Source organism: Panthera tigris, chromosome B1 (assembly GCF_018350195.1).
Source record: "Panthera tigris isolate Pti1 chromosome B1, P.tigris_Pti1_mat1.1, whole genome shotgun sequence".
Classification (NCBI taxonomy): Eukaryota; Metazoa; Chordata; class Mammalia; order Carnivora; family Felidae; genus Panthera; species Panthera tigris.
In genome coordinates, this window is record NC_056663.1 from 163,983,030 (window position 1) to 164,006,709 (window position 23,680).

At 40.4% G+C, this 23,680-nt stretch overlaps 1 protein-coding gene across 1 annotated transcript; it reads left to right on the forward strand.

Moving 5' to 3' along the window:
- Positions 1–635: 635 nt before the first annotated feature.
- On the forward strand, positions 636–21,159 carry CNGA1 (cyclic nucleotide gated channel subunit alpha 1). The gene is made up of 8 exons (XM_007075906.2): positions 636–751; positions 1,617–1,739; positions 3,188–3,250; positions 7,289–7,330; positions 7,420–7,530; positions 9,211–9,318; positions 10,074–10,180; positions 19,745–21,159. Exons 1-8 carry the CDS (start codon positions 645–647, stop codon positions 21,157–21,159), a joined length of 2,076 nt encoding a protein of 691 aa, XP_007075968.2. The 5' UTR covers positions 636–644.
- The last annotated feature ends 2,521 nt before the right edge of the window (positions 21,160–23,680 follow it).

Genomic DNA, 23,680 nt, shown 5'->3' on the forward strand with positions numbered 1-23,680 from the left:
CTCTGTTTTTTTGGAATGCTTATAGAAATTCATAGCTGATTACATTCATTTTGGTATTTTATTTTACTGCTTTTTATTATTACTTGTTTGATGTGTATGTGAGGTCCCTATAGTTTTGTTCTCTGACGACACTGCCTGAATATTTTTAAGCTGGGGTAAATTCAGGGGCACCTGGGTGGCTCAGTGGATTAAGCCAGGTCATGATCTCACCGGTGGTGAGTTCGAGCCACGTGTGGGGGGCTCTGTGCTGACAGCTCAGAGCCTGGGGCCTGCTTCGGATTCTGACTGTCTGTCTGTCTGTCTCTCTCTCTCTGCCCCTCCCCTGCTTGTGCTCTGTCTCTCTCTCAAAAATAAAAATAAACATTAAAAGAAAAAGCTGTGGTAAATCCAAAATTAAGAAAAAAAAGTTTACACCTCTGATATATTCTTGAATTAAAAAAAAAATACACAAAAAAACTGGCTAGTGGTAATGAAGGGCTTAGGCCACATCTATATTCTATTAGAGAATAAGTCCTATATATAACTGGAAATAAAATTATGATGAGAGCCTTAGATGAATGGTAGAGTGAAACTTTTGATTGTATATGTAAATATATAGTCTTTCTACTAAGAAGACTTTTTTCTCCCCAGATATTCAACTAACCATGAAGAAAAATATTATCAATACACGGTTCTCTTTTATAAACGTTCCCAATGTGATTGTTCCAGATATTGAAAAGGAAATAAGGAGGATGGAAAATGGAGCATGCAGGTAAATCCATGCATTGTTAATACCAGCCACCGCAAATAAATTTAACTAGGCTTGATTTCAGTTTAACTTTTAATTTGTGACTTTACCCTTTGTAATTTATTTGATTTTGTGAATGTGTTTATACTTTGGAACAGCATAACTTGTCTCACAAGTGAACAGAGATATTATTGTGGTGATTATTTAGAAGCACTTATGCCAGGCCTTTTCTCATGGGACATTTCAAATCTAAAGGGGTGGCATTGCCATAGATGAATGTGAAAATAATAGTGTGATATGCTGAATGTTTTAGAAGTATAATTTAAAGTGGCCACCCCATGAATGCATAGACATTTATACACATATATTGCATTTATTTTTCGTGGAAAGAAATGTTATTACAGGTTAGTCCATGCAAATGTATAATGTGACCTAAAAACATAGATATCATACTTTTTATTTGATAAATATTAACGTTAATCAATGCGTCAAGTAATAGAAATATGGAAGACCTAGAAAGTGGTTTCTCAACTACAATTCAGTAGTATGCACTGAATTATGTATATATTCTATCTAATTCCATGTATTCTAGAAGTTCTCATTTCCCTCTAATTAAAATGGGGGTAGGGGCACTCGGGTGACTCAGTTGGTTGAGCATCTGACTCTTGATTTTGGCTCAGGTCTTGATTTCAGGGTCATGGGATACAGCCCCACATTGGGCTCCGTGCTGGGTGTGAGGCCCACTTAAAAAAAAAGAAAAAGCGTCATATGTTAATTTGAGAGGGAAGGAGAAAAGATGAGGCAGTGGTCCTCCTAATGAGAAACGTTATTCCTTCGTAATAATTTAAAACATTGATCTAATTCACCTCTGCCTCCTATTGGACTGTAGCTCCTTTTCTGATGATGATGATGATGACGACAGTGCCTCCATGTTTGAAGAGTCAGAGAATGAAACCCCCCATGCAGGGGATTCCTTTAGAAATAACTCACACAGAAGGGGACCAACACAGAGGTGAGCAGTATAATCTATCCCTCCGTATCTCTTTCTAAGCTATTATTTAGAGGAAAGAATGGTATTCTAATCCTCCATTTAGTGGGCTTGGCAATGCTCCTGCTACCCAGCCACTGTGCAGGATCTCAGGAGTAACTTGCTACTTATTCTTTTCCTCTCGTGGAAAGCACAGGCTGATGATTATCGATGCCCACGGGGCTTTGAGTCACAAACACTCTTGCTGATCATTTCCCTTGAGACTGGTCTCTGCCCCTTTAGAACCTGATGCCTCAGTCCTCTCTGACTTCCTCCGCCTTTCTGATCCTTCTTTCAGGGCCCTGAGGCAATGGTATGTGGGAAGGGTTGGCTGTCATCCTCTGAAATGCTGTATCCCATTTGCCCCTACTTTCAGGGAAGTCGAGCACAGGAGTGAGTAGCTAGAACAGAAAAGCTAAAAATCCTTAGGTAGGAAATGAAGCACTCATGAGAACTTCACACACGTGCCTCTAAGGGTGTGGGCACGAATGTGATTTTGGTGTGGATCAGGAGTTCCCATATTGTGGGACATATTTACTTTTTCTTTGCTTTTTCTCCCTCCTTTTTTCCTCTCTCTTTATTTCTGCTTCCACCAACAACCTTCAGTTTCCCCAGTGTTTTTTATTTGTCTTTTCTTCTCTTCCAATCTTCTCTGACAATCTAAGTCTTAGATGTCTTGCTGGCATCCAAGTTGCCTCACTTGAGGCCATGGAGGATGCTAATTTTTGGTGCTAGCATTGATTGATAGGTGTTTACTAATCACTTTGGTTCATCGCATTGATATTTAGCAATTCACGCTTCATGGAGGCTCTATATTTTCAAAATTTGTCTAGACAATAGTTAGTAACTGAAGATAATTTGTTCTTGAAAAAAATTTTTGTAATGTTTATTTATTTTTGAGAGAGAGAGAGAGAGACAGAGCATGAATGGGGGAGGGGCATAGAGAGAGGGAGATGCAGAATCCCAAGCAGGCTCCAGGCTCTGGGCTGTGTGCACAGAGCCCAACACAGGGCTCGAATCCACCAACCGCAAGGTCATGAACTGCAAGATCGTGAACAGAGAGATCATGACCTGAGCCAAAGTCGGCTGCTACACTGACTGAGCCACCCAGATGCCCTGATAATTTGTTCTTTAAGACTTCTTGGGGCACCTGGGTGGCTCAGTCAGTTAAGCATCTGACTCTTGATTTTGGCTCAGGTCATGATCTCATGGTTTGTGAGTTCAAGCCCTACGTCAGGCTCTGCACTGAAGGCATGGAGCCTGCATGGGATTCTCTCTCTCTCCCTCTATCTCTGTCCCTCCCCTGCTCATGCTCTCTCTCTCTCTTAAAATAAATAAACATTAAAAAAACAATTTTTTAAAAAAGACTGTTCTTTAATGGCATTATGCAGATGGTAACTATTATGATTTCACTGTACTTTTTCATTTTCCAGGGAGCACTACCTGCCTGGTGCCATTGCACTTTTCAACGTTAACAACAGCAGCAATAAGGAGCAGTAAGTACATTTACAATAGAAAACCAAAGCTTTGCTCTTAAAGAACACCAGTAAAATGTAGGAATATATCTGAATCTGCTATAGAGGAGAACTTTATTAGGAAAACTCTATTTAATGCAATGGCAATGGTATTCTATTATTTTGTCATGTGGTTATTTACTTCTGAAAAATGTGGCTACCCATATTAAAAGCAGCATGTATTTATGTATGTATGTGTGTTTAAATACATATAGAAAACCATGTCTCCTGTGTAAATGCAGTTGCCCCACCTGGTGGACAAAAATAAGTGAAATATCAGTAATCCTTTCCATTCTGAGCCAGTGTGCCTTAGGTCGATTCCTCAGGAGACGATCTCTGAGAAGGGAGTTAGGGGAGCAGAACGGGGCAGAGGGAGAAGTTGAACTTCAGAGAATAGAGTTGATATGCCATACGATCCCATGGGAAACTCTAGAGCAGGGATGGCCCTTCAGAGTTGTGTCATAGTTAGGCAGTAGGACCGGGCCTTTACCCTCATGCACACTGTAGTCATAGTCACCCTTATTCCCGATGGATTTCAGCCCCTTGTCACTGTGCCTTTCTTGAGTTATAGCTGCCGTATTTGTCCATTTACCACTAAAACTTGGCTGGAGAACACCAAAGGCACCAGAGTGGATCATCTATGTGCCAAATACATCCCCCTCGCCCACTCTAACACAGCAACACTATCTAGTTCTGATTAAAGAACTTGCCTCATGCCTTGCATGAGGGGCCTAAAGTGACTGGGGAGCAGTCATAGCTTAATGTTTAATGGGACACCTACCGTGTTCCCTGGAAGACACGTGACCTATCTGGAAGCCTTTAGATCCACAGAGCAGAAAGTTGTGAGGATGAGAAGCACACATTTCCTATGTGAATCACTCCTACTTCAACTCCTTGGTTCCCAGACCCATGCATGGCCATTTCCTTTTCCACACAAAAGGGATGACTGGGCACTGCTTGGAGCTGTGACATTAGAAAGATTAACTTTACCATTGTCTTTCAAGGTCACTTCTAAGGAGGGCTATGGTATAGACATAGCCCATTTTGGCTTGTATCCTGATGTCAAGCTGACCCATTCATCGACCAGATCATTGATGATGACCTGTCCTGTAAGACCCACACATACGGCCCTGGTGGAGAGTTGAAGAGTAGGAGCTGATGCAATGGTGGTAGATGACATGACGGAAGGGTAGTGAGCACCTGCTCAATCCCAGATATACCACTTCATCATGTGATAGATTGCTGTACAACCTCATGACTTGTTAGTTCTGACAGAATCCAACTCATGGTCAACAGTCATCTTCTGTTCCATGGTTAGTCAGTCCTCTTTCAAGGCCCTACTAACATGATGCCATTGATATAGTGGACCAATGTGACGCTCCAAGGAATGTCCAGATAGTCCAGGTCCCTCTAGGCTGTGTCATGACATTAAGCAGGACAGATAACATAGCCCTGGAAGAGACTATAAATGTGCCATTTTCCATCCCATAACCATTTCAGATCCTCTTCCCTGATAGTGATAAAAAAAAAAATAACACAGTCACTGTGACTGGCCCAGAACTTTAGGTGTATGGTTTAGATAGCACAAATGCATTGTTTTTCACATTTGCCGCAGGAGCCACAATTGGGGCTGCTATGTGCTTGATTTTCAGTAGTCTACTGCCATTCATGAGTATCCATGTGAATTTTGTAGGGACAAGACATTGAATTAAATGTGGGGACTACCACGCCTGCATGCATTAGGTCTTTAAGGGTCTCATTTTCTTTCCCTCCTGTTTAGGATGCAATATTGTTTTCGGCCAGCAGGTAGGAGGCAGCTTGAGAGCTTTCACTTGGCCCTCCCCCTTATGATAGCTCTTACTCTACAAGTTAAGGAACTAGTAGGGATAAGGGTTCTGCCAATGTCCAAATATATGCATCCACTTACATTCCAGTTAACATTGAAGAACTGGAGAAATGACCACAATAGGGGTCCTTAGATCCAGTGGAAACCCCCTAAATTGTAAATCATACAGGATTCTGTTATTAGTAGGTCACCATATGCTGCCCCCCACTTTAATGGGAGGCATGATGATGCTTCAATCCCTGGGTCTCAATAACAGCTTGGGTCTTTTGCCAAACAGTCTTTAATGTATCTAGGTACTCCCTCTTCTCCCAGCGTATAGTCACCTATGTAAGTGACCATGGGTTTTCTCTGGGGAAAGACTGGGGAAATCATTACTGAGTATACTGGTCATGGTGTTTGCAGAGTCTTTCTTTATGGGGGCTTGGCTCCCTCTTCAGTCAGTGGTTTCATTTCTGAGAACTGGCTCAGGTTTAGAAACTACTCATAAGGTTGTGACTTTTTATCCGGTTAAGTTGCCTTCAACCTCTTAATCATCCATACCTGATATGTTTTCATTGTATACATTAAACAGTACCCCCAACAAACCAAAAGGATGCCCATCTATCTAGGAATACAGTATACAATTAACTTCTTCTATAGCTGTCTATGAGTTAAGCCCTCTGGCTACCATGCTCACCTTCATGGTAATTATAATTATTGGACCCATCTCTCCTCTGATGTGTAAGCACTGCCACCGATCTCTTATTCCCAGGTTCTGTCATCTCAGTTGCTCTCAGGGAACCCAGTTTTGCACCCAGTTCAGCATCTCCCACTACCAGCTCTGGCTTATAGAGGACAATACCACTGAGTTTCTTAATGATGCTGGTGCACCTCTCACCAGCATATTCCTTATCATTTTTGTGTCCTCTGAGCCCTCTTAGGGACCATAGTCAGTTGGTGGGTTATCTTCCTTACTTGGTATGTCCACTTCAGCACATCACTTCTCTCAGTCTCCCTGATACCTTCCTCCACCGTCTGTCATGGCACTTTGTAATTTCTATTACACTTAGCACAAATCATCATTTTTTCTGAGCTTCTGAGAGCCATCCCAGCAGTGTGTTGGCACCATTTCCATGGATCTGGGCTAGGGTGTTGAAGCCTATAACACAAGAATATGCTGTCATGGCAATAAATTCTCCCTTGTCCAGTTTTATGTTTTGTTCCCCTTTGTACGTGACAGTCTTAGGTGCCAAGCCCCACGTCTTTATCTAATTTATTTCATATTTCTCTTCATAGCAGCATTCTACTTTTCCTGGGCTATTGATATGCAGACTAAATTCACTTGTACATTTGCACCTGAAAATTTTCTTCCTTTTAGTGTCCTCACTCTTCTCAACCACTCCAACTCTTACCCATGCTTTGAGGCCTAGCCCTATCTCCCTTTAACATCCTCTGACTACCCTAGTGGTAGTGCAATGCCTGTTCATTCATGTCTGAATAATAAACTTTCCCAAGACATCTGAGCCAACAATGGCAGCCTGTTTTGACCGTAGGTCTGCCTGACTCCAGAATCCATTCTTCAGCTAATAGAACCAACTGGAGGAAGGAGCCTCAAATCGCATAATCTCCACTGCAGAAGAAATTGTATATAGAGAAAAGGTGATCTCAAACTCAGTGAATGATTCTAAGAATTGGGATTCCACTGTGTGGAGTTTTTTGACTACTCATAAAAAATTGCTTCAGTCAGGATTACCCTTCTAAAGAAAATTGATGGCATTTTCTTGAAATTCTCCAAGCTCTTACTCAATAATAAATACAAGTGATATCAAGAAGCTTACATTTTAAATAATAATTTTTTTTTGTACACATGGAGACTTTTTGAAAGTACACTCTTGGGGGTTGTTGTTTTCTAAATTTCCCTTGTTGGGTTTATGCCTTTATCCACCTCCCTTGTCTTCAATTTTCCATGTGTACTAACCCAGGAATGTTTGTTTGTTTGTTTTATTATCTAGGTGTAGACCTACACCTAGTTTTTGTATAACTCTCCATAAGAAGACCAGATTTCTAGTTCTTAGCATGCAGGCAGGTCTCTGAAGACAAGGTTCAGATTTCTTGCTCAATAGAGAGGGAAGTAAATAAGAATGGAAGTCAGGATGTAATTTGATTGTGTGACTTAGATATTATTTCTTCTTTAGAGAACCAAAAGAAAAAAAGAAAAAGAAGAAAGAAAAGAAGAGGTAAGTTAGGCTTTGGCATGAATGATCCCAGATTTTTCGGCCCATAAAATTTTCATATTTTATTACTGACTACATCTCTCACTTTTCAGCAAGTCAGATGATAAAAATGTAAATAAAAAGGACTCAGAGAAGAAAAAGAAGAAAGAAAAGGAAAAAGAGAAGAAAAAGAAAGAGGAGAAAGGCAAAGATAAGAAAGAAGAGTAAGTGTTTTTACCGGCATTGAAATTAGGAATGAATTTGTAATGGATTTTGGAGGCAAGGATAATTTCCTAAAAGTTTATAATTATGAAACCTTGTGTAAAAGACTAAATAGATTGTTATCTAATGGGAATTAATTTTTTTTTCTTACTTCCTTAAAGTGATCAATGGTAGTTTTATTCTTACTTTTCTCATCAAGACTTTTCAATGTTATGGTTAACTGACTTCCTCAAGTCCTGGTGAAGATAAATTTACCATTTGGAGATATTTGGATTTCAAGAGAATTAGGTTTCTAGGGTCTTACCATTAATTTTTTTAAATTGAAATAAAAATTTAATAATTTTACTAACATTTTTGAGTAATAAATACTGTATGGCAAATACTCCAAAGTAAGCTAGTCTCCTTGCAAAAGCCATGCTTAATTCTGAGAGCAGGACAGGGCGCCTGGGTGGCTCAGTCAGTTAAGGGTCTGACTTGCACTTGGGTCATGATCTCGCAGACTTTGAGTTCCAGCCCCGCATTGGGTTCTGTGCTGACAGCTCAGAGCCTGGACCCTGCTTCTGATTCTGTGTTTCTTTCTCTCTCTGTCTTTCTCTCTCTCTCAAAAATAAGGAAACATTAAAAAAAAATTCTGAGCTCAGTACAAATGCTTATTAAAACTCCAACCATTTGCAAGATCTTTTGTAAGCAAACATTTGAGGGTTAGAATTTCATAAGGGTGAGGCTGAATGATATTTTCAAAACTATCTTTTTACTTTTTATTAAAGGGGAAATTGTTTTCTAAGCTTAAAGAAAACTCTTTTTCTTTACCAGATAATATTCACTTATTTGTGCCTGCTAGAAAGCCATTGAAGTTCTTACAAAGGAAAAAGTCCTTTGCAGTATAGGCTTGGGGTGCCTGGCTGGCTCAGTCAGTAGAGGGGGCGACTCTTCCTCTCAGGTTGTTAAGTTCAAGCTCCACACTGGGTGTAGAGATTATTTAAAAATAATATCTTTAAAAACAAAAAAAAAAAACCCAACCCCTCCCCCCAAACCCAATAGAGGCTTGATACTAGGCAATTAAAAAAAATTTTCCATTTGACGATATATTTCCTTCCTTCCTTCCTTCCTTCCTTCCTTCCTTCCTTCCTTCCTTCCTTCCTTCTTCCTTCCACCTCCTATTGCCTCTTCATCCTTCATAGATGCTTATGAACAAGTACCTTTTATTAGATTGTGTTACAGTCTTCTTTCCACACAGATGAGAGCTCCCTCTCACAGTGTAGTTCCTGATTATTTTGTTACCTGGTAGGAAAAGTGGTAACACCACCATTCTCTCACCACCTACAACCTACCAAAGAAGTCTATGGAATATTCAGAATCTGGCATGATCTGTGCCATTATTCCTTTTCAGTGGCTGAATTGATGGAAGTATCTGCAGCATCGCAGTAAAACAAGGCTTTAATAAAAGTCTAATGTAAGGTTTAATGTAAGACTAATAATTTGACCATCTATCCAGCCCTCACTAGGCAATTGCTGATGTCTAATACACTCATGCCAAGCTAATCTTCTCCCTGGAGGGTGAGCTTCTCCAGCTTAGTTCTGTTTCATTAATTGTGGATAATGGACATAACCATATTTAATATGTGAAATAAAGATTTTCTTGTTTCTTGGTAACCTTCTACTTCATTTCAAATTGCTGCTAGGGAGAAGAAAGAAGTCACAGTTATCGATCCCTCAGGAAACACATACTACAACTGGCTGTTTTGCATCACTTTACCTGTCATGTACAACTGGACTATGATTATTGCAAGGTATCTATATATTTTTGTGGATCTCAATTTGCTTCTAGTTTCTGAATTCACTGACTTAATGGTTTGGTCCAGAGCTCTTCAGGACATACATCCTTTCTCCACCTCAGGTTGTAAAGAGAGGTTATGTTATTCTCAATGTGTTTTCCTGACATCAGGAGAAGATGTATTGGTTCCCAGTATACTTGGAAATCCAGTACTGGAATGAAGTGTGGGGGGATAGTTTTAAACTTTTGATTGCTGAGTCGTTTTATTAGAATTTTGGGAGAAACTTTATTTTTGTGGCCTAAGAAAAAAACATTGCCAGGAGTGGAAAAAGATAAAAAATTTAGGTTGTTTTAGAGCAAGGTATGTTTCTCAGGTATGTCTATGGTTCTCTGTCTTTTAGATAGTAAACATCTCAGCAACCCAGGACCAAGCACAATTCCTGGAAGCATTTTGGGTACAGATAGTCAATAAGAACCTGGTTATCAATGTGTATAAGCCAATATATTTTGACATTAGCTTGAGGCCATTTATTCTTATTTGATGTTTCCACAAAGCGAACTAGTGTAATCGAAAGAATGTTGGAATTCAGACGCATGAGAAAACTAAATCAAACCATTCAGATTCGGAAAAGCTGTGGTTGATTAAATGGACTCTAAGGACCCTCTCAGCCTTAGTGCATTATACCTCTTACCATGATAAAAAGTATACAGAGAAGACTTTTACTTAAACTGGCTCCCAGTTCATTTTATTTACATGTTTTTCTTTTACAGAGCATGTTTTGATGAACTTCAGTCTGATTACTTAGAATATTGGCTCATTTTTGATTACCTATCAGACATAGTCTATCTTCTTGATATGTTTGTACGAACAAGGACAGGTAAATACGTTCAGCTTCGGATATTTTGCCATGTTGTGTTTTTATCTCTATAGTATAATTTGAAATTTAAAAAAAAAAATTTTTTTTTAACGTTTATTTATTTTTGAGACAGAGAGAGACAGAGCATGAATGGGGGAGGGTCAGAGAGAGGGAGACACAGAATCTGAAACAGGCTCCAGGCTCTGAGCTGTCAGCACAGAGCCCGACGCAGGGCTCGAACTCACTGACCGCGAGATCGTGACCTGAGCCAGTCGGCCGCTTAACCGACTGAGCCACCCAGGTGCCCCTGAAATTTTTTAATTCAAGTCTTCTTCAAAATAAGCTCACAGATCTATTTTAGAAGAAAAAGCACTGTTGGAAACAAGAATAGCATATATTCACCCACAAGCTTAGGCTACTCCAACGGATTCAGGTTACTTGGCAATATTTTGAATGTGGATTGGTGGCTTTCCTCCATTATCTTGTTCATTGGTTTTATGCCAGTGGGAGGAATAGAGAGAACAGAAATATTGTGCCAGCTCTGTGGTGGAAAGGTAATTGCTACCTCACAGAGAGATTCCATGAAGAGGCATGGGGAGAAATCAGTGTATCCGGCACAGCTGTATTAGACATTATAACAGTACATACATCCTTTTTTTATTTTATTTTATTTTATTTTATTTTATTTTATTTTATTTTATTTTATTTTATTTTTATTTTTTTTCAATATATGAAATTTATTGTCAAATTGGTTTCCATACAACACCCAGTGCTCATCCCAAAAGGTGCCCTCCTCAATACCCCTCACCCACCCGCCTCTCCCTCCCACCCCCCATCAACCCTCAGTTTCTTCTCAGTTTTTAAGAGTCTCTTATGCTTTGGCTCTCTCCCACTCTAACCTCTTTTTTTTTTCTTCCCCTCCCCCATGGGTTTTTGTTAAGTTTCTCAGGATCCACCTAAGAGTGAAAACATATGGTATCTGTCTTTCTCTTAGCATCACACCCTCCAGTTCCATCCACGTTGCTACAAAGGGCCATATTTCATTCTTTCTCATTGCCACGTAGTACTCCATTGTGCATATAAACCACAATTTCTTTATCCATTCATCCGTTGATGGACATTTAGGCTCTTTCCATAATTTGGCTATTGTTGAGAGTGCTGCTATAAACATTGGGGTACAAGTGCCCCTATGCATCAGTACTCCTGTATCCCTTGGGTAAATTCCTAGCAGTGCTACTGCTGGGTCATAGGGTAGGTCTATTTTCAATTTTTTGAGGAACTTCCACACTGTTTTCCAGAGTGGCTGCACCAATTTGCATTCCCACCAACAGTGCAAGAGGGTTCCCGTTTCTCCACATCCTCTCCAGCATCTATAGTCTCCTGATTTGTTCATTTTGGTCACTCTGACTGGCGTGAGGTGGTATCTGAGTGTGGTTTTGATTTGTATTTCCCTGATGAGGAGTGACGTTGAGCATCTTTTCATGTGCCTGTTGGCCATCCAGATGTCTTCTTTAGAGAAGTGTCTATTCATGTTTTCTGCCCATTTCTTCACTGGGTTATTTGTTTTTCGGGTGTGGAGTTTGGTGAGCTCTTTATAGATTTTGGATACTAGCCCTTTGTCCAATATGTCATTTGCAAATATCTTTTCCCATTCCGTTGGTTGCCTCTTAGTTTTGTTGGTTGTTTCCTTTGCTGTGCAGAAGCTTTTTTTCTTGATGAGGTCCCAGTAGTTCATTTTTGCTTTTAATCCCCTTGCCTTTGGGGATGTGTCAAGTAAGAAAAATTGCTATGGCTGAGGTCAGAGAGGTCTTTTCCTGCTTTCTCCTCTAGAGTTTTGATGGTTTCCTGTCTCACATTCAGGTCCTTTATCCATTTTGAGTTTATTTTTTGTGAATGGTGTGAGAAAGTGGTCTAGTTTCAATCTTCTGCAAGTAGCTGTCCAGTTCTCCCAGCACCATTTGTTAAAGAGACTGTCTTTTTTCCATTGGATGTTCTTTCCTGCTTTGTCAAAGATTAGTTGGCCATACGTTTGTGGGTCTAGTTCTGGGGTTTCTATTCTATTCCATTGGTCTGTGTATCTGTTTTTGTGCCAATACCATGCTGTCTTGATGATGACAGCTTTGTAGTAGAGGCTAAAATCTGGGATTGTGATGCCTCCTCCTTTGGTCTTCTTCTTCAAATTTACTTTGGCTATCGGGGGCCTTTTGTGGTTCCATATGAATTTTAGGATTGCTTGTTCTAGTTTTGAGAAGAATGCTGGTGCAATTTTGATTGGGATTGCATTGAATGTGTAGATAGCTTTGGGTAGTATTGACATTTTGACAATATTTATTCTTCCAATCCATGAGCATGGAATGTTTTTCCATTTCTTTATATCTTCTTCAATTACCTTCATAAGCTTTCTATAGTTTTCAGCATACAGATCTTTTACATCTTTGGTTAGATTTATTCCTAGGTATTTTATGCTTCTTGGTGCAATTGTGAACGGGATCAGTTTCTTTATTTATCTTTCTCTTGCTTCATTTTTAGAGTATAAGAATGCAACTGATTTCTGTACATTGATTTTGTATCCTGCAGCTTTGCTAAATTCATGTACCAGTTCTAGCAGACTTTTGGTGGAGTCTATCAGGTTTTCCACGTATAATATCATGTCATCTGCAAAAAGTGAAAGCTTAACTTCATCTTTGCCAATTTTGATGCCTTTGATTTCCTTTTGTTGTCTGATTGCTGATGCTAGAACTTCCAACACTATGTTAAACAACAGCGGTGAGAGTGGACATCCCTGTTGTGTTCCTGATCTCAAGGAAAACGCTCTCAGTTTTTCCCCATTGAGGATGATGTTAGCTGTGGGCTTTTCATAAATGGCTTTTATGATCTTTAAGTATGTTCCTTCTATCCCGACTTTCTCGAGGGTTTTTACTAAGAAAGGTTGCTGAATTTTGTCAAATGCCTTTTCTGCATCGATTGACAGGATCATATGGTTTTTATCTTTTCTTTTATTAATGTGATGTATCACATTGATTTGCGAATGTTGAACCAGCCCTGCATCCCAGGAATGAATCCCACTTGATCATGGTGAATAATTCTTTTTATATGCTGTTGAATTCGATTTGCTAGTATCTTATTGAGAATTTTTGCATCCATATTCATCAGGGATATTGGCCTGTAGTTCTCTTTTTCTATTGGGTCTTTGTCTGGTTTAGGAATCAAACTGGAATACTGGAATACTGGAATCATAGAATGAGTCTGGAAGTTTTCCTTCCCTTTCTATTTCTTGGAATAGCTTGAGAAGGATAGGTATTATCTCTGCTTTAAACGTCTGGTAGAACTCCCCTGGGAAGCCATCTGGTCCTGGACTCTTATTTGTTGGGAGATTTTTGATGACCGATTCAATTTCTTCACTGGTTATGGGTCTGTTCAAGCTTTCTATTTCCTCTTGATTGAGCTTTGAAAGTGTGTGGGTGTTCAGGAATTTGTCCATTTCTTCCAGGTTGTCCAGTTTGTTGGCATATAATTTTTCATAGTATTCCCTGATAATTGCTTGTATTTCTGAGGGATTGGTTTTAATAATTCCATTTTGATTCATGATTTTATCTATTTGGGTCATCTCCCTTTTCTTTTTGAGAAGTCTGGATAGAGGTTTACCAATTTTGTTAATTTTTTCAAAAAAACAACTCTTGGTTTCGTTGATCTGCTCTACAGTTTTTTTAGATTCTATATTGTTTTTTCTGCTCTGATCTTTATTATTTCTCTCCTTCTGCTGGGTTTAGGCTGTCTTTGCTGTTCTGCTTCTATTTCCTTTAGGTGTGCTGCTAGATTTTGTATTTGGGATTTTTCTTGTTTCTTGAGATAGGCCTGGATTGCAATGTATTTTCCTCTCAGGACTGCCTTCGCTGCATCCCAAAGCGTTTGGATTGTTGTATTTTCATTTTCATTTGTTTCCATATATTTTTTAATTTCTTCTCTAATTGCCTGGTTGACCCATTCATTCTTTAGTAGGGTGTTCTTTAACCTCCATGCTTTTGGAGGTTTTCCAGACTTTTTCCTGTGGTTGATTTCAAGCTCCATAGTATTGTGGTCTGAAACTATGCATGGTATGATTTCAATTCTTGTATACTTATGAAGGGCTGTTTTGTGACCCAGTATATGATCTATCTTGGAGAATGTTCAATGAGCACTTGAGAAGAAAGTATATTCTGTAGCTTTGGGATGCAGAGTTCTAAATATATCTGTCAAGTCCATCTGATCCAATGTATCATTCAGGGCCCTTGTTTCTTTATTGACCATGTGTCTAGATGATCTATCCATTTCTGTAAGTGGAGTGTTAAAGTCCCCTGCAATTACCACATTCTTATCAATAAGGTTGCTTATGTTTATGAGTAATTGTTTTATATATTTGGGGGCTCCTGTATTCGGCGCATAGACATTTATAATTGTTAGCTCTTCCTGATGGATAGATCCTGTGATTATTATATAATGCCCTTCATCTCTTATTACAGCCTTTTTTTTTTTTTTAACGTTTTTATTTATTTTTGAGACAGAGAGAGACAGAGCATGAATGGGGTAGGGTCAGAGAGCGGGAGACACAGAATCCGAAACAGGCTCCAAGCTCCGAGCTGTCAGCACAGAGCCCGATGCGGGGCTTAAACTCACGGACCGCGAGATCATGACCTGAGCTGAAGTTGGCCGCTTAACCGACTGAGCCACCCAGGCGCCCCTATTACAGCCTTTAATTTAAAGTCTAGTTTGTCTGATATAAGTATGGCTACTCCAGCTTTCTTCTGACTTCCAGTGGCATGATAAATAGTTCTCCATCCCCTCACTCTCAATCTGAAGGTGTCCTCAGGTCTAAAATGAGTCTCTTGTAGACAGCAAATAGATGGGTCTTGTTTTTTTATCCATTCTGATACCCTGTGTCTTTTGGTTGGCGCATTTAGTCCATTTACATTCAGTATTATTATAGAAAGATATGGGTTTAGAGTCATTGTGATGTCCGTAGGTTTCATGCTTGTAGTATAGTCTCTGATATTTTGTCTCACAGGATCCCCCTTAGGATCTCTTGTAGGGCTGTTTTAGTGGTGACGAATTCCTTCAGTTTTTGTTTGTTTGGGAAGACCTTATCTCTCCTTCTATTCTAAATGACAGACTTGCTGGATAAAGGATTCTCGGCTGCATATTTTTTTCTGTTCCTCACATTGAAGATTTCCTGCCATTCCTTTCTGGCCTGCCAGGTTTCAGTAGAGAGATCGGTCACGAGTCTTATAGGTCTCCCTTTATATGTTAGAGTGCGTTTATCTCTAGCTGCTTTCAGAATTTTCTCTTTATCCTTGTATTTTGCCAGTTTCACTATGATATGTCGTGCAGAAGATCTATTCAAGTTACGTCTGAAGGGAGTTCTCTGTGCCTCTTGGATTTCAATGCCTTTTTCCTTCCCCAGATCAGGGAAGTTCTCAGCTATTATTTCTTCAAGTACACCTTCAGCACCTTTCCCTCTCTCTTCCTCCTCTGGAATACCACTTATGGGTAGATTATTTCTCTTTAGTGCATCACTTAGTTCTCTAATTTTCCCCTCATACTCCTGGATTTTTTTATCTCTCTTTTTCTCAGCTTCTTCTTTTTCTATAATTTTGTCTTCTAGTTCACCTATTCTCTCCTCTGTCTCTTCAATCCGAGCCATGGTTGTCTCCATTTTATTTTGCAGCTCATTAATAGCATTTTTTAGCTCCTCCTGGCTGTTCCTTAGTCCCTTGATCTCTGTAGCAAGAGATTCTCTGCTGTCCTTTATACTGTTTTCAAGCCCAGCGATTAATTTTATGACTATTATTCTAAATTCACTTTCTGTTATATTGTTTAAATCGGTTTTGATCAGTTCGTTAGCTGTCGTTATTTCCTGGAGGTTTTTTTGAGGGGAATTCTTCCGTTTCGTCATTTTGGATTGTCCCTGGAGTGGTGTGGGACTGCGGGGCACTTCCCCTGTGCTGTCTTGGATAACTTGTGTTGGTGGGCGGGGCCGCAGTCAGATCTGAAGTCTGCCCCCAGCCCACCGCTGGGGCCACAGTCAGACTGTTGTGTACCTTCTCTCCCCCTCTCCTAGGGGCAGGATTCACTGTGGGGTGGCGTGGCCTGTCTGGGCTACTTGCACACTGCCAGGCTTGTGGTGCTGGGGATCTGGCGTATTAGCTGGGGTGGGTAGGCAAGGTGCACGGGGGCAGGAGGGGCAGCCTTAGCTCACTTTTCCTTTGGAGATCTGCTTCGGGAGGGGCCCTGTGGCACCGGGAGGGAGTCAGACTCGCTGGAGGGATGGATCTGCAGAAGCACCGCGAGTTGGGTGTTTGTGTGGTGCAAGCAAGTTCCCTGGCAGGAACCGGTTCCCTTTGGGATTTTGGCTGGGGGATGGGCAAGGTAGATGGCGCTGGCGAGTGCCTTTGTTCCCCGCCAAGCTGCGTTCTGTTGTACGGGGCTCAACAACTCTCCCTCCCGTTGTCCTCCAGCCCTCCTGCTCTCCGAGCAAAGCTGTTAACTTATAACCTTCCAGCTGTTAAGTCCTGCTTGCTGTCCGAACACACTCCATCCGGCCCCTCTGCTTTTGCAAGCTAGACTTGGGGCCTCTGCTTGGCCAGCGGGCCGCCCCTCCACCCCTCCGCCCCGGCTCCCTCCCGCCAGTCCTTGTAGCGCGCACCGCCTCTCCGCCCTTCCTACCCTCTTCTGTGGGCCTCTCATCTGCTCTTGGCTCTGGAGACTCCATTCTGCTAGTCTTCTGGCGGTTTTCTGGGTTATTTAGGCAGGTGTAGGTGGAATCTGAGTGATCAGCAGGATGCGGTGAGCCCAGCGTCCTCCTACACTGCCATCTTTCCCCCCATCCTTTTTTTAAAAAATATAATTTATTGTCAAATTGGCTAACATGCAGTGTGTAAAGTGTGCTCTTGGTTTTTGGGGTAGAGTCCCGTGGTTCATTGCTTATATACAATACCCACTGGTCATCCCAACAAGTGACCTCCTCATTACCCATTTTCCCCTTCCCCCCATCAACCCTCAGTTTGTTCTCTGTATTTAATAGTCTCTTATGCTTTGCTTCCCTCCCTCTCTGTTTGTAACTAATTTTTCCCCCTCCCCTTCCCCCATGGTCTTCTGTTAAGTTTCTCAAGATCCACATATAAGTGAAAGCATATGATATCTGTCTTTGCCTGAGTGACTTATTTCACTCAGCATAACACCTTCCAATTCCATCCACGTTGCTACAAATGGCATGATTTCATTCTTTCTCATTGCCAAGTAGTATTCCATTGTATATATAAACCACATCTTCTTTATCCATTCATCAGTTGTTGGACATTTAGGTTTTATCTATAATTTGGCTATTGTTGAAAGTGCTGCTATAAACATTGGGGTACAAGTGCCCCTATGCATCAGCACTCCTGTATGGGTAAATTCCCAATGGGTAAATTCCTAGTAGTGCTATTGCTGGGTCATTGGGTAGTTCTATTTTTAATTTTTTGAGGAAACTCCACACTGTTTTCCAGAGTGGCTGCACCAGTTTGCATTCCCACCAGCAATGCAAGAGGGTTCCTGTTTCTCCACATCCTCACCAGCATCTATAGTTTCCTTATTTGTTCATTTTAGCCACTCTGTGATGAGGTGGTATCAGTGTGGTTTTGATTTGTATTTCCCTGATGATGAGTGATGTTGAGCATCTTTTCATGTGTCTCTAGGCCATCTGGATGTCTTCTTTGGAAAAGTGTCTATTCATGTCTTTTGCCCATTTCTTCACTGGATTATTTGTTTTTCAGGTATTGAGTTTGGTAAGTTCTTTATTGATTTTGGATACTAACCCTTTATCCGATATGTCATTTGCAAATATCTTTTCCCATTCCACTGGTTGCCTTTTAGTTTTGTTGATTGTTTCCTTTGCAGTGCAGAAGCTTTTATCTTGATGAGGTCCCAATAGTTCATTTTTGCTTTTAATTCCCTTGTCTTTGGAGATGTGTCGAGCAAGAAATTGCTGCAGCTGAGGTCAAAGAGGTTTTTTCCTGCTTTCTCATCTAGGGTTTTGATGGTTTCCTGTCTCACATTTAGGTCTTTCATCCATTTTGAGTTTATTTGTGTGTGTGGTGTAAGAAAGTGGTCTAGTTTCATTCTTCTGCATGTAGCTGTCCAGTTCTCACAGCACCATTTGCTAAAGAGACTGTCTTTTTTTCCATTGGATACTCTTTCTTGCTTTGTCAAAGCTTATTTGGCCATATGTTTGTGGGTCTAGTTCTGGGGTTTCTATTCTATTCCATTGGCCTGTTTTTGTGCCAATACCGTACTATCTTGATGATTACAGCTTTGTAGTAGAGGCTAAAGTCTGGGATTGTGATGCCTCCCACTTTGGTTTTCTTTTTCAACATTACTTTGGCTATTTGGGGTCTTTTGTGGTTCCATAAAAATTTTAGGATTGCTTGTTCTAGCTTTGAGAAGAATGCTTGTGCAATTTTGATTGGGATTGCATTGAATGTGTAGATAGCTTTGGGTAGTATTGACATTTTAACAATATTTATTCTTCCAATCCATGAGCATGGAATGCTTTTCCATTTCTTTGTGTCTTCTTCAATTCCCTTTGTAAGCTTTCTATAGTTTTCAGCATACAGATCTTTTACATCTTTGGTTAGGTTTATTCCTAGGTATTTTATGGTTCTTGGTGCAATTCTGGATGGGATCAGTTTCTTGATTTCTCTTTCTAACAGTACACACATCCTTAACTCAACTTTGTGGTCATGGTGAGGCATTACTGACCTGGGAGCAGGATCTGATAGCTTCCCACTTAAATATGCTTTTTCAGTAGGTATAAGCTTACTGTTTCTACACTGCTGTCTACATTCAAAGGTAACCACTGTACAGAGAATAGCATTTAAGAATCATTATGTAAAATAGGGACGTGTTGTAAATCCCAGTGTGCTGGAGCAATGTTCCTGTTATTCTGTCCTAGTCACAGCTCTGGTGGCCAGTATAGAAAGGGGAACAAATTCTTTCCTTGATAAAATGTATCAGAATGCTAAAAGTCACGGCCTACTGTGTTAACATCGGAGAAGGGAAGATCCCAGATGTCTAAGGAAGCCTGAGGGATAAGAGGGCTAGAGAAAATGAATCTTTGAAAGAAATTTATTCTTCACATTGATGGGACAAGCAAGAATACACATAATACACAGTAAGGCAGGTACCCAAATTTCAAGGGTGGGGCTAGGATTCTGGGAAGAGAGTGGTGTATGGCTTTAGGCACAAGAGCTGGGGTGTTTTAGAAAACTTCCCAAGAACACTGTTCTTGGTTTTACGTGCATAGACAGGCTGGATCCAGAGAGAATTGCAGATATACATTGTATGGAATCTCTCACTTTGCACTTACAAAGTTTTATTTTTTATTTCTGCAAAATAATATTTTCCGTAGCCATATGTTGATTGGTACTCATATCTGATTGCATTGCTAAAAGCATTTTTACTGGAAATGAAGTTTTGTTTTGAACTCAGTGAAGTTCACTGAGGGTTATTTTAGAAAAAATTCATAATGGCATAAAAGTGAAAAACATTAAAAAATTTTTTTTTCTATTTTAGGTTACTTGGAACAAGGACTGCTGGTAAAGGAAGAGGTTAAACTCATAGAGAAATATAAATCAAACTTGCAATTTAAACTTGATTTTATATCACTGATACCAACTGATCTGCTGTATTTTAAGCTAGGGTGGAACTATCCAGAAATTAGATTGAACAGACTGTTAAGGATCTCTCGGATGTTTGAATTCTTCCAGAGAACAGAAACGAGAACAAACTACCCAAACATCTTCAGGATTTCTAATCTTGTTATGTATATTGTCATCATTATCCACTGGAATGCATGTGTGTACTTCTCTATTTCCAAAGCTATTGGATTTGGAAATGACACATGGGTGTATCCTGATGTTAATGATCCTGAATTTGGCCGTTTGGCTAGAAAATATGTGTACAGCCTTTACTGGTCTACACTGACTTTGACCACAATTGGTGAAACACCACCTCCTGTGAGGGATTCTGAGTTTGTCTTTGTGGTGGTTGATTTCTTAATCGGAGTGTTAATTTTTGCTACCATCGTTGGTAACATAGGTTCTATGATTTCCAACATGAATGCTGCCAGAGCAGAATTTCAAGCAAGAATTGATGCAATCAAGCAGTATATGCATTTTCGAAATGTAAGCAAAGATATGGAAAAGAGAGTTATTAAATGGTTCGACTATCTGTGGACCAACCAAAAAACGGTTGATGAGAGAGAAGTCTTGAAGTATCTACCCGATAAGCTGAGAGCAGAGATCGCCATCAACGTTCACTTAGACACGTTAAAAAAAGTGCGTATTTTTGCGGACTGTGAAGCTGGTCTATTGGTGGAGTTGGTCTTGAAATTACAGCCCCAAGTCTACAGTCCTGGAGATTACATTTGCAAGAAAGGGGATATCGGGCGAGAGATGTACATCATCAAGGAGGGGAAACTGGCTGTGGTGGCAGATGATGGAATCACTCAGTTTGTGGTATTGAGTGATGGTAGTTACTTTGGTGAGATCAGCATCCTTAACATTAAAGGTAGCAAAGCCGGCAATCGAAGAACAGCCAATATTAAAAGCATTGGCTACTCAGATCTCTTCTGTCTCTCAAAAGATGACCTCATGGAAGCTCTGACTGAGTACCCAGATGCCAAAACTATGTTAGAAGAGAAAGGAAGGCAAATCCTGATGAAAGATGGCCTGCTGGATATAAATGTCGCAAATGCTGGAAGTGATCCTAAGGATCTTGAGGAGAAGGTCACCCGAATGGAGGGGTCCGTAGACCTCTTGCAAACGAGGTTTGCTCGGATCCTGGCGGAGTATGAGTCAATGCAGCAGAAACTGAAGCAAAGACTCACTAAGGTCGAGCGATTTCTGAAACCACTTATTGACACAGAATTTTCAGCTCTTGAAGGATCTGGAGTTGAAAGTGGGCCCATGGACTCCACCCAGGACTGAAAAGCTGGTTGTTAACAAGGACATGCCTCATGATCCTTTTGGTGATGTTATTAGGCCACTCTAATTTGGAAGAAGAGGAAGATTCAGCTGGGGGAGTTTTCCATAAGGAAAATGTGCTTTGGTGCAGGGCACAAGGCCCACATACTCACTTGCGAGGTACTGTGATTAAAGAATCATCGTACTTAGGATTTTTCAGAATGGATAGTGTGCAAAGATATAGAATGATTGTCAGTCTCTATATCTTCTGATCTTTTTCATGTATATTCCTTTTGTGTAATATGCTTTATAAAAGTGAATAAGCATCCCTCACTTTCAGGCATTTTTGGATCACTGAGGAGCAACTGGGAATTACCATGTACATCATGTTCAGGGTACCATTTTGAAAAGAATTACAAGGCAGTAAAGTAAAATAAATCCTAAAATGAATACTCCTTATCTGATCATTTAGTAGGGAGTTTAGGATCTTACAGAGCTTCAGAGTCATTTTAAGGGTAGTAATCATTGTACTTTTGGACTTGGGAAGCGTGGTTAAGAGAAACTTCTTACGATAAAAACATGACAAATTAGACTTCACATATATATGCTAATATATAAATATGTAACATTAAAAATCATAAAATGTAGGAATTTTTTATAATAAATTTTTTAAAATTTCTCTGATTCTTTTTTTAATTAAAAAAATTTTTTTGAATGTTTATTTTTGAGAGAGAGAGAGAGAGAGACAGAGCATGAATGGAGGAGGGGCAGAGAGAGAGGGAGACATAGAATCCGAAGCAGGCTCCAGGCTCCGAGCCCGACACGGCTCGAACTCAGAGCCATGAGATCATGACCTGAGCCGAAATCGGACGCTCAACCGACTGAGCCACCCAGGCGCCCCAAAATTTCTCTGATTCTTAAGGCCTGACAGCAATGACTACTATCTTCCTTATCTGACTGGCCAGCAATAAAAAAAGGGATACAAATAATTCTATTGCTGGGTGATTAACAAAGGAAATTGTTGTAATGTTAGAAAAGGAGATCTGAAAGTTCAATGGCAGCTTCTTAGAAATTCAGAATCTCAGGCCCTACCCTAGACCTACTGGATTAGAATCTACTTTTTAGCAAGACCCTTGGGTGAGTCATACCTACATTAAAGCTTGAGAAGCACCTAATTAGACAACCAGGAAGGAGTTAATGGGATTGTTTTAGAAATTTCAGAAAAGGGAACTGTATGAGAAGTGTGTGGTTGTGGAAGACATTGCTAATCAGTCATACAGCTCTCTATTGCTTAACCCATGTGGTTCAAAAGTTCTTCTTAACACAGATCTCTGGAATTGATATAAAATTTCTATCTCTGCCTATAATAATATGGCTTGACATGACATCTTGTTAATTTGACATTTCAAATACTTATATGGACCTTGATCAGTGTATGTCTATGGTAGAGTTTATTGTGTTCTACCAAAAAGGATATTCATTGAACTATGCATGGTATTTGCAGTCTTATGTTGCCATTTTACATGTTATTTGTTCAATATCACCCAGCAAGTGTTTCTTCACTACAGAGGAAGTGGCTGGTTCTGGAGTGGGTGGGTTGTAATTAGAATGTAATATGGTTTCTGACTGAGACAAGTACTCTTTTTACTCTCTCTTTTTCCATATTTTTAATACTCCTTCTCCTTCACACACATTTTATTCTTTGTGCTCCTTGTTGCCTGTTATAAAAACCTCTAAGGCATTGCAAAGAGACTTGATTTAGTAAGATAAGATGGCTCAGGGCCGGGGCGCCTGGGAGGCTCAGTCGGTTAAGCATCCGACTTCAGCTCAGGTCATGATCTCACGGTTTGTGAGTTTGAGCCCTGCATCGGGCTCTGTGCTGACAGCTCAGAGCCTGGAGCCTGCTTCGGATTCTGTGTCTCCCTCTCTCTGTTCCCCACCACTCGCACTCTGTCTCTCTCTCGCTCTCTCAAAAATAAAGATAAAAAAAAATAATAAAAAAAGATGGCTCAGGGTCTGGTTCCCAAGGAGAAGCAGCTCCAGTCACAGCATCCAGGAGGGTGGGTACAACGAGTCTGATCTGGGCTAGAGACACCCATTCTGATTTGATGACCTCGGACCCAAAGCTCTGTAAGTCTTTCTGATGCTTCGATTGGGCAGGTGGCAGATTCTTGGTACAAAGACTTGAGTCAGGAGGGCTAAGCCAATTCCTTTTCCATGACTCCTCCAGGTGGAGGCTCTGACAGGTAGTGGCGAAGTTCCACTTTAGACACCTGGAGTGCAATGCAGAGGTTCACAACTGGATTCTGGCTTCATAAAGAAATCTTTTAAAAAGACAGGAAATATGTGGCTTTGGGAGACTCATGGTAAGGATGCTGACCTGGGTACAGATAGATGTCAAAGCAGGAACTCACCTTTTGCTAATGCAAGAAACCACCCTTATTCTAGATTGATTCCAGACTCCACTTGCCTGTCTTAACATATTAAGACTAGGACAGGGTCTAGATAAGGACAAGGGAGAAGTGGTTGAAATTTGAAGTTGTTT